The following is a 15,369-nucleotide window of genomic DNA, read 5'->3' as shown; positions in this document are numbered from 1 at the left end:
AAATAAACAAAAATACGGTTTCCCGTGAGGTTATACGCATTGGTTTCTGGAAATCGGCGTCTAAGCAAGCCGTCCATTAGTTATTCTTGCAAAAACAAACCCATAAAGTTATATGCAGTTTTACTGCAAAAACCCATTTCTTCGTTATTTTGAGAGTGAAAGGATACAATGTGGAAGCACAATTCTATTAGCAACATTTTGTAGTCCTTGTAAACCCGAAAAAAAGCAACGTTGTTGGCAAATCAACAAATGCAAAGTTTTGACAGCTTGCAATAGGTCCATCGAGCTCAGAAAACGAATAGATAGAGGCAGATGTGTACGTGAAAACATGAGCGTGATCACGCTCAATTCCCCCTTGTGGAAGAACATTGCCTGAAGCAATGGTGTGTTATCCAGTCCCCCCAACGAAGCGACTTATTACAGACTTATGGTAGAGCGATGGCAATATGCAAAGCGTCTGCGTCATATCATGCAATTTGGCAGCTTCTGCTGCTAATTCAACTCATATTAGCTCGATTCCTAGTGGAAGTTATCCGCTTTCTACTGCGGACATCTACTGAAAGGTTTAGGATCAAGCAAGGGTTTTTCCCCCAATTATCGATAGGAATCGAGCGCGATCCCGATTATACTTGACTTATACACTATGCGGGGCGGGTGTGATGTAGCGGTTAGAGGTTCCGCTTCCTGCACGATCGATCGGAGGTTCGAATCCGCCCTAGTGCTCACCAAGCCTTTCATCCCTCCGGGGTCGATAAATTGGTACCAGACTTGTCTGGAAGGATAAAAACACTGACTTGACACATCGGCTAGCCACCGCGGGTCATTGTTTAGGCCAGTTAGACGTTCGTAAACTTCAAACGATTCTGAATTGAAGTGAACGTGGGGGCGCATCCCAAGCGGATTGATTAACGCCAAATACTTTATCCTTTTTTTTTTACTTTACTATATCCTAATCCTTTGTATACCCAAAGAATTCACAGTCGTCAAATAACAGTGCGTTTCTAACTCCTGTTTTTGGAATTAAGTCGGACTCACGTTGCTATTCTGATCCTTGAAGTAAAACATCATCGTCTCTTGTTCAGATCTTCTCCTCCCTCTATGAATTGACTCCTGTTGGCCAATGGACAGAACTACAATACCGCCTCTCTGAAAGTTACGTAGACATGCTAGCATTCGCAGTAGTTGGACCAATCACACAGATCCTTGTTGTGGAAGGTACGAGAGATCTTGCTTAATTGATCCTGGCAGCTACTTTAACATGTTTTAGGACGTAAAAACTATGTGCTGCAATTTTCGGTACGCGAGTCTGAAGTAGTAGATCGCCGTCGTTTAGCTGTCTGTGAACGACCTGGAGCTATGGCGAGGGATGAGGCAGGTAGGTGATGGTTTAGCAGATATTCCAGGTACTCCTGAACACAAACACAGCCAGAATAGCAGTACCCAAATTTCTGTATGACCACATATGATGTTTGAGAAGCATTTAAAGAACTCGTTCTTAAGTGTGCGAAAATCAAATTAATTAATTAAACTTCTTACTTCAATATTTGAATTTTCCAAAAATCATTCTAACCGTCAAAATTCTAATCATATCGTAACTTTTAGATTTTTCTCCTTTTTATGTGTTCTGTTTCTGTTTAATCTGTTCCTATTTCTGGATCTGTTAACCTTTAATTAGATTTTGGCCCCAAATTTCGCAAAATGAAACCATAAAAAAGCCAAGCAAATCCGTTCAGCAAGTATTCAAAACCCAAATTATAGCGTCGTTCCACCATCACCGCTGAATGTACGCGCAAAAACTAGCGTTATCCCACAAGTTATGTGGATAAAGCGCAACGTTAAGATGTCACCACTAAATACGCCAATACGGTCGATGGTTCGAAACCACTCCAAGTCAACCAACCGTTTCACACACTTCCGATCAATAAACTGCAGCCAGGTTTGTGTAGGGGACGAGAACTCTAACTTGGTATTGCGCAATGATATTCCTGGACATATGACCTTACGCTCATGAATATCCTCGATTCTGAATTAAAATCGGGATTGGTAAACGTTGACAACATTATCCTTGATCATACAAGTTCAGCTAAGAGTTAGACATCCAACTTCTGACAGTTAGAACCACTTATCTCATTATCAAGGCCAAATTCTGGATTGACGAAAACAAAAATCAACCGAATGAGCAATAAAACTCTATAAAAACAAATGGAATTCACTTTCTTATTCGAAAAGTCTTCCGACTGCCTCTATTATGGTTCAAAGGCATAATAATCGCATTAGTCCAGCAGTATCCTGTCTATAATGCCCGTTTCAGGACGTCTCTTCGTAGCAAATCGCTCATCAGCTAGCATCCAACTTGTCGACACAGTTCGATGGACTTCTGCTCGTAATGTCGCATTAGCAGACTCATTGGTACCACATTTTTCAGCCTCATGGGGCCTACTAGCAATACCCCTCAAAGGTGCTATTCGTCTACAGCGATATTCATTTCGATTCGGTTGTAAATAGAAAAATAAATAATTTATGAATAAAACTGAGTACTGAAGAGAATACAACGGAAAACGAGCAGTAAAGTGAATCAGGGAGATTCTGAGAATGTGAGTGTGTGGGGAAGAGAAGAAGAGAAATTTAGCTCGATGAAAAATGATAGACAAACAACATCACATGTACTTATCAATGCGAAAGATTAGGCTTCCGAAAACGAAAGTATAAATTAAATAGTGAGCTCCGTAAGAGGCCGATAAGGCAGACGGCACTTCAGAAGCGCGTTAATAGGAGAATAAACGACTAGACGATAAGTAAACCAAGAAATATTTATATGTGGAGCATCGGAAGATCACAAAAGGTTTGAAAAAAGAATCAGCCGATCAGCGCCTACGTAAATACGCACGCATGCAAAATAATCGGAACCTAAATCGGAATACATCGGGGAACAGAACTTGTTTTGTACCGAAAAAGTCAGTGATGTATGAATGTGAAATATCTGACCTAATGCAATGAATGAAATTCCAGATTAGTTCAAAATGTGGATGGACCACAAGCATATGAAATAATCGAAATAAGCTCATAAATCGAAATTATACATTGAAATAAATTATTAACTGATTATCAGTTACATTATGTTAATGACGACCCAGCGTCAGGGAGAAACAACAAAAGCGCCTTTACAACCGATTCTTCGATGATGAAGAGGCCATGATGCACAGTTTCGTGCTCTCTTCCATCGATCGTCTCGAGGGACTATCAAATGCTGCTCAAGCTAGGAAGCTCTGGAGCAGGTTCGACTGGAGCTCGCTCTACGGATAGACTTGTACCTTTTCGACCACTTCGCCGGCTTTCTCGTCGTAGTTCCAGATCCTTTTCGCGCAACTCAGCAATCGCAGACTGTAAACTACACTATTTCGCGGAAATTAATGGCTAATAACAGATAAAATAGCAAGAAATAGTTGTTTATATGGGGTTGTTTCCTCCGTTCGCTAAATGATCTTGCTCGAGCTTCAAAGATCTAGTTATACACCTGCAATCGCTTGGCATGTCCTATTTTGTGGACCCCAAGATCTTTCATATCCATCCGTTCCAGGTGAATTAGTTCATGTCCACGAATGTCGTTCGCCTTGAACTGGCTGGCGTACTGTGATAAACCCAACGAATTCAACCAAAGGGAAACATCTTCCACTGACCACGTGGTCACTGAAAATAAAGCCTTTCATAGAAAAAAGGGAATAAATAAGAGAGAGGGGGAAATCTCGCCATGTGTGGACGGTGCTCCCGTTCGACGCTTCCATTTCTTCGTAATCCAATCGGTGAGACGGCTTCTTTTTCGTTGTCCGCTTTCGACGATTCGAAGTTCTTTCAACGCTGCTTCTTCACGGCTGATCTCCTGGCGAATGCTGGACAGCACGTATCGCCAATGTTCAGGTTCGTCGCCCTGAAAATAACACACGGAACAATTTATATACCTGTTTGAATACAGCTCTAAAAATGAAAAATTAAAAAGTGGTGGACAATGTTTACCCTAGGCGATGTTGACGATTTTTATTGTTTGAGAATACAATTTTCTGGAATTTGCTAGACAATCCTGATATGGTGAATCACACTGATGTATGTAGAGATTACGATAAATTACTGAACGAAATAAATGATTGAATAAATGTGACCAAACTCGTATGCTACTACAAAGAGAAGTAGTATAGTTAGTACATCAATGACTCATCAGGGTGCAAAGCATAAAGGGGATTTATAGGTAAGATTTTCACTGAAGAACTGTGTCAATGCTGCAGCAAACATAAATTGGGCTCTACTCCATATACCATTTCTTATCGATTCGATAATGAAAGAAAAAACTGAAGCAGAAAATGATTATTTCCATGGGATCCAAGGAATGAGCTCTAAAACTATTTGACATCACTTAGAGAAGTTTCTAAAAGGACATATAAGGATATGTTGCGAAGTGGAATCACTTGTTTGCATATTTGTTTACTTAATGAGATCGTCAAAGAACAACTACAAAGACGAACAGCAAACTGTGTGAACAGAAGCACTTAACACTAACGCAGATGGCTAAATCAAAGAGCAAAACATTGTTACAACCAGACAGATCAAAAGACGCTGCAAAAAAAGAAATCAACTGCACTGCAACTAATCCTTTCGTTTAAACACAATACCATACTTATGTGGTTACTTTCCAAATGTTTTTCCTGGACCTTCGAGAGTTTTGGGATTAATAAGAAAATGGAAGCAACTCTTCTTGCAATAGCACTCATGCACAGGAACCTACAGCTTGAGGAAAGAGGGCAGCTAAAAATAGCCAGGGAAATCCAGAAGATCTGAAGGCTGATTGAAAAGAAGCCTTGGAGCTTACATAAAGAACAAGGGTAAAGTGTCTGGTGTTAGTCGATCCTCTTGGGATGCTCCACCGCGTTCGCCTCGATTCGAAATCGTTTGAAGTTTACGAAAGAGTAACTGGCCTGTACAGCGGCCTGAGAGGACGGATTAATGAAGGGCTTGTTTGGCATCAGGGCGGATTCGAACCTTCGATCGATCGCAGCCAAAGTGGAACATCTAATTGCGTTACGCCACCCCGTTTGGAGCTTATGTACGCTTGAAAAAAGTCTCGGAACATTTCCAAGATTTCTTTATGAGATCCTAAGTAACTGCACAGTCCTTGACTTACTATTAAACCATCTAGTCACTGAATGTACTCAACCAATGTTTTTATAAAAGCACTTGACGAATTTAAGGATTTTTTATCAAGATAAGGAAACGTGGTGCAAATTTCTTATACCAAGCGCTTCTAACCACCGTTTCTAATATTCAAATTCATATGATGCACTTTTTATGCCAAAAAAATCCTCTCGTCTTCTTAAGCGTATCCTCTAAGTACAGGATTCAAGTTTGAAATGTCCGCAAATGCATCAATGCGCAGCTTTTTTAATGGCGAAAAAAAACAGAACGCTCAAATTTCGCTGAACTACTGGGTGCCGCCCATTTTTACTCTTTCCTTTCAGCTTCGCCGCAGCCATAGGAAACACTTTAAACAAATTTTCTATCATTTCTCCAAGTTTAAACTAATTTTCTATTTGTTCACTTCCATACTCTTAGCAACAACAACGGTTTCACTTTTTACGTGGCTTTTTTTATAAATCTGACTATCGGAGTGAGCTGATTGTGATGACAACATACGTTCTATACTATACTATATACTCTACACTCTATACTACGTAGTCGTACTACGTACTATGTAGTCTCATGTTACAAGGCAAAACATATCATAATGTCACATTCATATATTTATATATAAAAAGGACGAAGTTTTTGGAGCATCAATCCCCCTGATAAAGCTCCTGACGAGTTAGTTTTGTCTTTTTTCTTTTGTTCGGAACGCGTATTCGCCTATACAATGACTTGCAAGGGCCCGCTGACGATCAAGTCAGTGTTTTTATACTCCCAGAGAAGTCTGGTACCAATTTATCGACCCCGGAGGGATGAAGAGCTTGATTGGCACCAGGGCGGTTTCGAACCATCGACGGTGCGGCCAGAGCGGAACTCTTACCAATTGCGCTACACTGCGCTGCAGATGAATATATTTATTTACTTACGTAGTTTAATAGTTTTCATAAAGTAAGAATAAAGTGTCCACCCCCACCCGAAAGGTCCACAGTCCGAAACTGCAGTAGATCAACCAAGCTTTTCATTCTTTTAGGTTGATAATTTAGTACCAGACCTTTCTAAAAGGACAAAAACACCAAGCTGGTACACGGCTGGATTGAAAAGGAGCGCACTGGCGCATCTCAGAGTTGAAGCAATGCCAAGCACCCTATCTCTCCTATAGTGCAGTAAGGTTTTTTTTTTAAATGGAGATAAGACTTCCCATGTCTGGGATTCTGTAATCGCTCTCAAAAAAAGCTTATTAGGGCAGTGTCGCAAGTAAGCACCAAGTTTATGAAGACTAACAGATTCCGCTCAACTGCTGCCGAACGCTGAACACATCAAAACCACCTTAATTGTGTTGCCCATGTTCGACTGTCTTTGAATCTTGGCATGTTGAAACGTAGTTTTTAATTGGTTTTCTTGATCAATACCAATCTTGGCTACAACTCAAGAAAATCAACCAAAAACCACCTCCACTATAGTTTCTGCCTCAGAATCTATGCTATACTATCCATCCTTCCTTGAATAACCGAACAAGTACAAGGCATTGCTGTAATAGGATAGTATAAGCCATAATCAGATCAAATCTAATGAAAGGATTCATGATATGCATAAATGTTCCGTATACAACGTAAAAAGCCCTACTGAACCTAGCCCAAAACTTTGTTCTTTTTTCTTGGAGCGTTTTCGAAAGTGCAAAAAATAGCGACAAACGAACTAAGCACGCTCTAATAACGAATCATTTTATAAAAATTCACCTTCTGGAGACCCTCCGGCCTTAGAAAGCAAACAATCAGCTGAAGTTCTAAAAAGTTCTTCATATCTGTGTTGTTCAAGCATCGCGCACACTCGAGAAAAAAGCAAACTTCATATTTGTAGTAGAAAGTCGGGGTTCGGGCGCTAACTTTATTTAGATGATAAGAAAATTGGACGATCCACAGAAAAGCATGCGAATAAAAACAGTGATAGCAATATTTGAAACGGTCCTATCGAAGAAACCAACGTAAACATTTTGGTTTTGAGTACGATGAAGGCGTCATAAAGTGGTTCGTTTTTAAACTGCCGTTTACTATGGAACTCGCGTTTCAATTCATAGTGAACTGTCGCCTTTAAAGATTATTGCTATTGATTTTGTTTTTTCTTTAGTTCTTACAAGTACCCCAGTGATGTAAGGAGTTGGTTCCTGGGGTGAACAAAGAGCTCAGAAAACTTTATGTTACTTTTCTCTGAAATTATTTCTGCAGCTTTTTTTTTTTGTTTTCATTGCGAACGCTGCCTACTAGTGAGGAGAACTCAACATCTAAATTTCCCTCAAAATGCATTTTGTCTTTAATTACGAACTATGTTGTTACGTCAAGGATAGAAATATCATATGAATTCAGGATGTCAATTTCATACTTAAAAATTTGCAAGTTGAAAATTATTTTACTTCCTCTATTCCAACGTCTCTTCCAGATTTTCACGACGATTGTTGTGTTACGTGCGCCAAATGCCATTACCCATCACTCTAGCGTAACGACTCATAAGCAGTAACGAATAGCAATTCTTTCTTACTCCGAAACGAAAAAAAACAGCCCAACAACACAATTTCGTCTTAGTAGGAAAACACCTATGGAAGAAGTGTACGAAGCCAAATCAGTCCGAGAAACCAACCAAACCATGCTATCTTGCTACATATGGCGTTTCTATTTACATAAACTTAGGAAAAACAAGCACCTTTTGTGTTCTGATTTCCCAAAGTTTCATTTTACATCTCATCCATCACCACTTAAGAAGAAATTTTAGATCCCAACGTCTTTCTCTTCATCGATTCGGAAATGTTAGTAGATTATCTTTGGCCAAGTTGGTTTCTCCAATAAAAGCATTGGATAAAATGCAACCGAAGCGTAGTTGAATTAAATCACCTCAACATTTAAATCCAACATTTAAATGTTCACATATTACCATAATTTATCGACGATGATCCAAACCAAAAAGCGGTTGTGGACAAACAACAGATTCATCATGCTAAAAACAGTTCCGTTGGACTATTTATTTCAAATATTTCTAAGAACTTCGTATATTTTTTGTTGAGGGTGTGGCGAGATAACTTTTCCCGCTCAAGCAATGGTTCAGTGCCAATTTCCCTCAAAATCACCTCAACGGTTCTGCATTATCCTAGAGCTGACACTGTATCCTTCAGGACTTCATCAAACATTCTCATTTTGGTCATTTGAAAAGAACATGTCGAACATAACGTACGTATTACCAGCGCAATGTCACCGATTTTGGGCGCATACGTATGCATGGTTCAATAAGGTCACAATTCAGGAAGAGGCATACAACGGTTCTACTATATACTCACAGAAGAATAATCTTTCCTTCAGTGTGCTGAAAAAAAAATGCGAAAAAAGAAATTCGAGAAGAAGCAAAACATATACTTGTACTCTAAAAAATGTAGTTATGATGTAAAACATGGTTTATGTTGATGTTCAGCAAACAAATGAAATCGAGAGACAAAATTTAAGGTGGTTTTGTATGACACCGTAATCTGATTATGATGTCAGCTCCTGAACTCCAATGAGCAGCGTTTTAATTTAAAAAAAAATTCTCTTGGAAATAACATCTACAATCAAATAGCATCTAGAATTAAATCTTTCAAGGCTTAAATCTTTCAAAGCACTCTTGTCATACATAGGAATTCTGAGAACAAATCTCACTAAAGTTAATTGGTGAAAGTAATTCTGGGAATTACAATGGTTTCAACTTACCCACTTGAATGAAGCCTGTTAGAGCAATTATGTTTGTTACACAGCACAAAAGTATTCGAAAGCACGTAACCCTACATTTTCAAGAACATCCTCATCACAAACAAAAACAGCGTTGCCAGGAGATTGTTAGTTCCAATCGAAAGCTGGAACTGCACTTAGAATAATAACATCGCAGTTCCTTTGTGTATTGAAATAAAAAGGGTAGTCTGGTTCTCAAACACGCAAATGTTGCAACACTTCGTGAGTGAAAAGAACTTCGTGAATATGTTTTGCAGGAACTTTTACTTCAATGTCTAATTTTTTAGCTAAAATTTTTGGAACTGTAATGAAGGCAATTGTCAGCAACAAACATATGGACAAGAGAGAACTCACATGTACTTCGAAGGTAAACAGCGGGGCGGGACCGAGTCGAGGCTGCCCCGCAGGCACTCTCGTACATTCCGTCCAGCCAAAGTGATCTTCTAGTCGATCCGCAACCAATTCTATAGCAGCTAACGCTTCCTCGCGGAGCGCTTGACCTTCCACTCCATTGTATTCCGGCTAAACAGCAAGTTTGCAGTAACTCTCAACATCGACTCTTCTAATCTAATATGTAACGAAATTACAAATGATAAGGTTAGGAAGGGTAGAAAGGGAGAGAGAGAAAGGAAGAAAGAAGGAGAGTAAAACTTTTGAAGAGACAAGTCAAAGAAACTTCGCGAATGTCTTCCGAAGTGTAGCACAAAACACAGCGCCGCTGATGTCATGTATAAATCCGCTAGGCTTGACTTATTCAACTTTGTTGCCTCTCGTTCCCCTGTTCGAACGTCACCAAATTCACCGATGCATGCAGAATTAGCATAAATCACAACCATGGCTAATAACAACCCAGCCAAAAGCTATTATTATACTATTTATTTGTTCCTCATGTTTAGTACTAACTGAACATTGTTCATCTCCAATTCTTATCCTACGCCACACGGGACCACATGACAAGGGATTGAAAATCTCCCCATGTATGAAGACATGTTGTTTCGATCTGCGAACATGACATTTATCGACGCTGTTGAAAGTACTCCATGAGAATCCCCAGAGGGATTTCTCCCGGGGAAAAAATAGATGGAACAGCTCCCCTCTTACGTGACGTGAAATAGTTTTATAGCTCTGAATCTCTTTGACATTTATAAAATTCCGAATTCATGTTTCAGAATGAACAAGGTCCCCTTCGACTTTTTTAGCGGTACCTTCATATCTTGCCGTAAAGCATTTTTTAGGAGAATAAGAGACCAAAAATTAGCTTACAGTCATTAAAGCGAGACTAGGGATGGACTTACGATTCTTCTTAGGAAAAAAAATCTTGAAGAAAACGTTATAATGAGGTCAACAACAATATTAGTTTTCTTCTTCGTTTGTGCCATTATGTACCTCAAAAAACAAAAAAAAAATAGCAAAAGATGGATAACCAAGTACTGACGTAATCGATCTAGCCTCACGTTAAATAAATTACTCCCATGTTCAGGACAGGTTATTTTTGAGCGCTTAAAAAGTCGATTAATTTACTTGTCCTTTGAAGGCATGCCTTCCTTCATTTCTTATCCGTAAAAAATCTCTCCTTTCTTTACCTGGTTTTCCCTGTATTTTCATATTCTATTTAGCAAGTAATGAAGAAATGGAATTTAACATCACTGTTAACAAAGTTAGTTTAATTTTTGCTAAAGATTCACGAAAATGAAAACCGTCAATCTGTGTAATGGATTGCAAAAAGGAAATTATAGTGATAGGGAAAGCAGAAATTCAATTATTGCGAACTCTTTTACAGCGTCTTGTTTGCGAAGAAAAAAAAGAATTGTAGAAATCGCGACACATTTGATTACGGTATTGAGTTTCTAACATAACAGTTCCTAATTAACATAACCTCAAATAGAGTATTTCAATAGGATTGAATACCTGTATCAAAATAAATAAATGTATGTTCTTTGGAAATTTCCGACAAATAGTGATAAAAATGGTGACAAACTTTAGTTACATCTCAAATAATATTTCCGCTTCGCCAAACGAGTGTAACCAAAGATCTGAGGCAATCACTCTCCCGATCGGAACATAAATAGTGTTACAAACATTGCGCCTCGGAAATGTGATGCAAAGGTTTTTTTTTTCTTAGCACTTTTTTTGTATTCCCAATTTTTGTATCTCGAACAAAGCACCAATTTAACCCTTTCTTCTCAATAATTCGATATATACATGACTGTGAAATTTTTATTGTTCTGTTAAAGTTGTTATAGCAGACTGAAGATTGAAAGAAGCAAAAGTAGGTAGTCATCAATGCAAGTCTCGTATTTTGCATAGTAAAAATTCATCAGCGACGACCTTAAAAACAGAGGATATGCTACGCGTATGCGCTATTTCTCCGTAATTTGCTGCGACAGAAGTAGTATGACTTCGTTTAGCCGCCGTCAGCCAGATGGGCAACTGAACGCTGCCAACAAATTGGAAATTGGATGTTTGTGTTGTTCATTTTTACTATATTGTTTGCGTTGTTTATCCGACATTCCTATTACCAAGTCTTTACGCCGAAGCAGTGCAAACAACATATTTGCATTTTGAACTTCCTATCAAAGAGAAGAAGCGTCATCCTTCTGCCGCTTTTTCTCAACGCTTGGATGCCTTTAGCCTCATTAACGTATTCAGTGCCGCAGCATAGGCTAAACACCAACGGTGCTCACCGCAGCTAATTGCAGAAACCCGTGCAATCGGTTTCATTTGATTCACTCCACATCTTGATAGGAGGAAATCTCGGCAGTCTTCTCAGCTCCTCTTCGTTAATGATTGTCTTAGCAATTATTAACAAATATGACAGAAAAATTTAACCAAATCTCACGATTCCTTACTAAGAATGTCCTTCCGCTGCTATACGCCAGGCGGAACAAATCATTCGCCGGAACATTTGTCTTCTAAAGGCAATGACGGCCAATGACGGGGCTACGGAAGCAGGCGACATTTTGCATTCCCGAAGAACTGAACTGGCACAGAACTTCCAGTGGTTTGCATGCGTCTCAGCTGAGACGACATACCAATTCTGCCAAATGTCCCTTGAAAAGACATAATAATTGGTCCACTTTTCGATAATACAACGATCAGTGACCGCTTTTTTCCTGCATATTTCTCTATTCACACACTATTATTCTAGTTCTTACTGTTCGACATGTTCTTTGTTTTCTTACAGAAACTCGTTTTTGAGTGCGTAAAAATATCCTCTCTCATGAATCCATTCCAACTTTTCCTAATCTTTAATAAATTATTACTTAGGTACGACAGAGCCGATCTGTTCAAAACAAAGATTCTCAGATGCGGGAATCGCAAAAATTTTAGCTGCCTTGACGTCCACGCCCAACAACATCTGCAATTCATAGGAATGCCATGCAGCTTCCATTCATAAAAACGAAATTCTCAGATCTAGCGAAAAGTTCTGGCTCTCGTACGGGACCCTTCTGCTGTCAATTCTCCAACTTCTATGGTTGCTATTTACTTTAGTCCTAGTTCCATCTATCGTTCACAAAACACACAATAAATGAGAGAAAAAAAAAACTCATTTTCTTATTGACTGCTATAATTCTCGACAACAATCCCTCGTTTTGCATACGAATCGCCTTCGAAGAACGGCTTAGCGAAAAATTTGCAGTTGTGAATGTCTTTCATCAAAATACATCGAATGTAAAGTTCTTCTGAATTTCCCATACTTGAACATCTCTTTACAGCCAATTCAAATGTTCATGTGCGATTGCAAAGAGCAATACGAATTCAAGTACATTTCTTCATTGGTTCATTTCATTTTTTTTCATTCTTCTTTCGCATTTCTTCATCAGAGACAAAAACGAAGCTGTTTCCTGGCCGTAATGATATTTGCTAGTAAACAATTTTATTGAGTGTTTATGGGTGAACAGCAAAGAAACACTGCGAATAACATCAGTTCATCACACTTTGGGAAGTTCACTGCATTCAGTTGATGTCTTCGAAACTTCATTTCACACTCTTTTGTGAATTTTTGCTAGGTCAGTGGCCAGTCAATAGAATAATAGCTCTTTTGTATGGAGGAGTAATTTATTGCTCCATGGTCGTACTTTGTTGACTCGGCGTCATTGAAAAAACTTGTCAAGGATTTGGTCTTACAAGTGTAAATTTCTCAATTAAGAAACAGAGGCATATTCCAGTACACTGTCTATGGATATTCTCGATGCTCACCCCGACTTTCCACAACGATTCACATTTCTTCCCACCGAAGAAAACAGGAATCAAACGTGCAGGTGAGAAATCCAGTGAGCTCCTACTACTGCTACTTGTTCATTCCACACGGAATTCAATTTGAAGCAGTGATTTCAGCTCTTCGAACTCATTGACGATCGCTCGGTATCTGCTCGTTGCTGAGTTCGCAATTTCGCTTAGCTTTAATATGGTGCTCTTATACGCAATTCGACACGGCCAGTACGTCTCGCTGCTACTTTGCATAATCGCAAGTTTGAACTGCATCGCCGCCGCAAGTCTCCTATCAAGCAAGCGGTCATTTGCGAGTGCTTCAGCTATTGCTGTATTCGTTATTTGGAAGATATTCCAAGAGATTGTGCTGGTCCCCGTACTGTTGATATTCACTTTCTTGATAGCTGAGGTAAGTAATGTTGAGAGATGTTCAGATTTACTCGTTTCATTAAGAAATTGACACAAACTACACTGAATTCTGCCATTTTAAACAACTAAAGCAACACCACATTGGTACTTTTTTGCTAGTAAATGTGCAAGAAACGAAAAATTTAAGAACTATAAGAAATAGGATATCAAAAAAAAAATACCCCTAAGTTAGTATTTTATCGACTTTTCTAACTAAATAAAGAGAACAAAAACAGCTACAGCTCATCGTCAACAATCACTGAATTTTCAACGCTTTTTTTAGCAGAGAGAAGTATGCACTATAACAAAATTACATAATTGCGAAGTATATGTCCTTAGTTAAAAGCGGGCGTAGCACAGCAGGTAAAAGGTTCCGCTGTGTCCGCTTGGCCGAACGGAGGTTCGAGTCCAAGCTCAGACGATTTTGAACTGAAGTGAATGTGATAGAGCATCCCAAGCGGACTGATCAACGCCCCACACTTTATTATTTAACCTTTTTGCTTCCCTGATTAAATGAACGGGACTGTACCACTCACACATTGTTCTTGATCTGCTTTGCCGTTCTGTTCTTTAAATGGCAACTTCAATGGGTAAAAGTTCCGAAATAGGACTTTTTCTTTTATAACATTCATTGGGTGGTTGGGTATGCGGCGCACTACCACGGCGAATGTTCACCACTATGTCGGTGACACCGCCCCCAGCCAGCCAATTCTTAACAGCTCAGACGTTGTTACTTACCCAGAAATATCAACGTTCAATGCTTTATCCTTTATAAATAGGTTGGAATTTATATCCCCTTCTATGTGTTGAGCTGAGAACCTCGGGATCTTAGCCCGAATTATTCCAATGATTAGAGGCGGCTCAGCAGCAGATTTGTTGCAAGCAGGAAAATGAACACACGCTACCAGCGAAGCAAACGTTATATGAAGCGCCAAGAGTTGCAACAGCAGGGAACGCCCATACACAACTAGAGTAGCAGTGAGATCATCACTCAACAGATGTATCTTATATCTAACAACCTTAGAAATCCGAATGGCTTGCTCTCCGCTCTGCTGAAAAAATCTGTTTTAAGTAAATTCCTTTCAGGATGCTCCCTCTCTAAATTGATTCTAACTCAAAGTTGCAGAAAATCTTGTTCTCTGACCACCATAGAGATATTAATTCGTGTTTACATCTCGCACAATCTCAGCCGTTCTTCTCCCCACGCACATCTTACAACTACTCTTGTCTATATAAGAACTGAAGAGAACGCTATCCTCACGAATCTCATCAGTCCACTAGCAAAGCTTATAAACTGACTTCTGATTCATATTTTATTCACCTCATCCACAATATTATACTATAACTAGCCTTGCGAAAACGATGGGAAAACGAGCTCTCACAACACTTGAAATCCACTTAAGGCCTTTAGCATTAGTCATCGCGAAAACTAATATACTGCCCAGTGCTGCATCAGCGGTAACCAAGAAGGGAGCACAATAACGCGAAAAGGACATTGAATACGTCAATTTAATATACGTCAATGTAAGCTATCTTTGTGGTTTAACAGAGTAGCCCTTCAAAAATAACCGAGAAATTTTAGTTGCATGAGTGCTCATCAACAATATAAGTGCAAAAATAATTCGTCAATTTTTCACTACATCCTCCAAACCACCAACAATAAGTAGGTGGTGGAGAAAAGAATCAAATAAGGACCTCCAATACGTTCTAGTTCTGGAGAAAACAAGTGAAAAATAAACGCTAGAGTAGAGAACGTAGGAAGAAACAACAATAGTGGACCGTGGACAAGAAATACTAATAGTAATAGCAGTGAACATTGCCGCATTTACACTCT

The 15,369-nt window shown here is 39.2% G+C and overlaps 2 protein-coding genes across 4 annotated transcripts in view; one reads left to right on the top strand and one right to left on the bottom strand.

Annotated features, from left to right (window-relative positions):
• RB195_002489 (uncharacterized protein) overlaps positions 1-2,505 on the top strand; it is a gene marked incomplete at both ends in the record, with an annotated part of 11,156 nt that extends 8,651 nt beyond the window's left edge. For both annotated transcript variants that reach the window (XM_064199774.1, XM_064199775.1), the window contains 3 exons: positions 1,083-1,215; positions 1,268-1,375; positions 2,312-2,505. In XM_064199774.1, the coding sequence (XP_064055655.1) occupies positions 1,083-1,215; positions 1,268-1,375; positions 2,312-2,505 (435 nt within the window). The remainder of the gene's footprint in view (positions 1-1,082; positions 1,216-1,267; positions 1,376-2,311) is intronic.
• A 735-nt stretch (positions 2,506-3,240) lies between these two features.
• Positions 3,241-15,369, bottom strand: part of RB195_002488 (uncharacterized protein) — a gene marked incomplete at both ends in the record, with an annotated part of 29,476 nt that continues 17,347 nt past the window's right edge. The window contains 5 exons of one of the 2 annotated variants that reach the window (XM_064199773.1): positions 3,241-3,266; positions 3,312-3,381; positions 3,515-3,687; positions 3,748-3,925; positions 9,270-9,437. In XM_064199773.1, coding sequence (XP_064055654.1) covers positions 3,241-3,266; positions 3,312-3,381; positions 3,515-3,687; positions 3,748-3,925; positions 9,270-9,437 — 615 coding nt within the window. Of the gene's footprint in view, positions 3,382-3,514; positions 3,688-3,747; positions 3,926-9,269; positions 9,438-15,369 lie in introns of both variants that reach the window. The other variant, XM_064199772.1, reaches the window with a different exon arrangement.

Source organism: Necator americanus, chromosome IV, assembly GCF_031761385.1.
Source record: "Necator americanus strain Aroian chromosome IV, whole genome shotgun sequence".
Lineage (NCBI taxonomy): Eukaryota > Metazoa > Nematoda > Chromadorea > Rhabditida > Ancylostomatidae > Necator > Necator americanus.
This window is presented reverse-complemented; position numbering and strand designations above follow the sequence as displayed.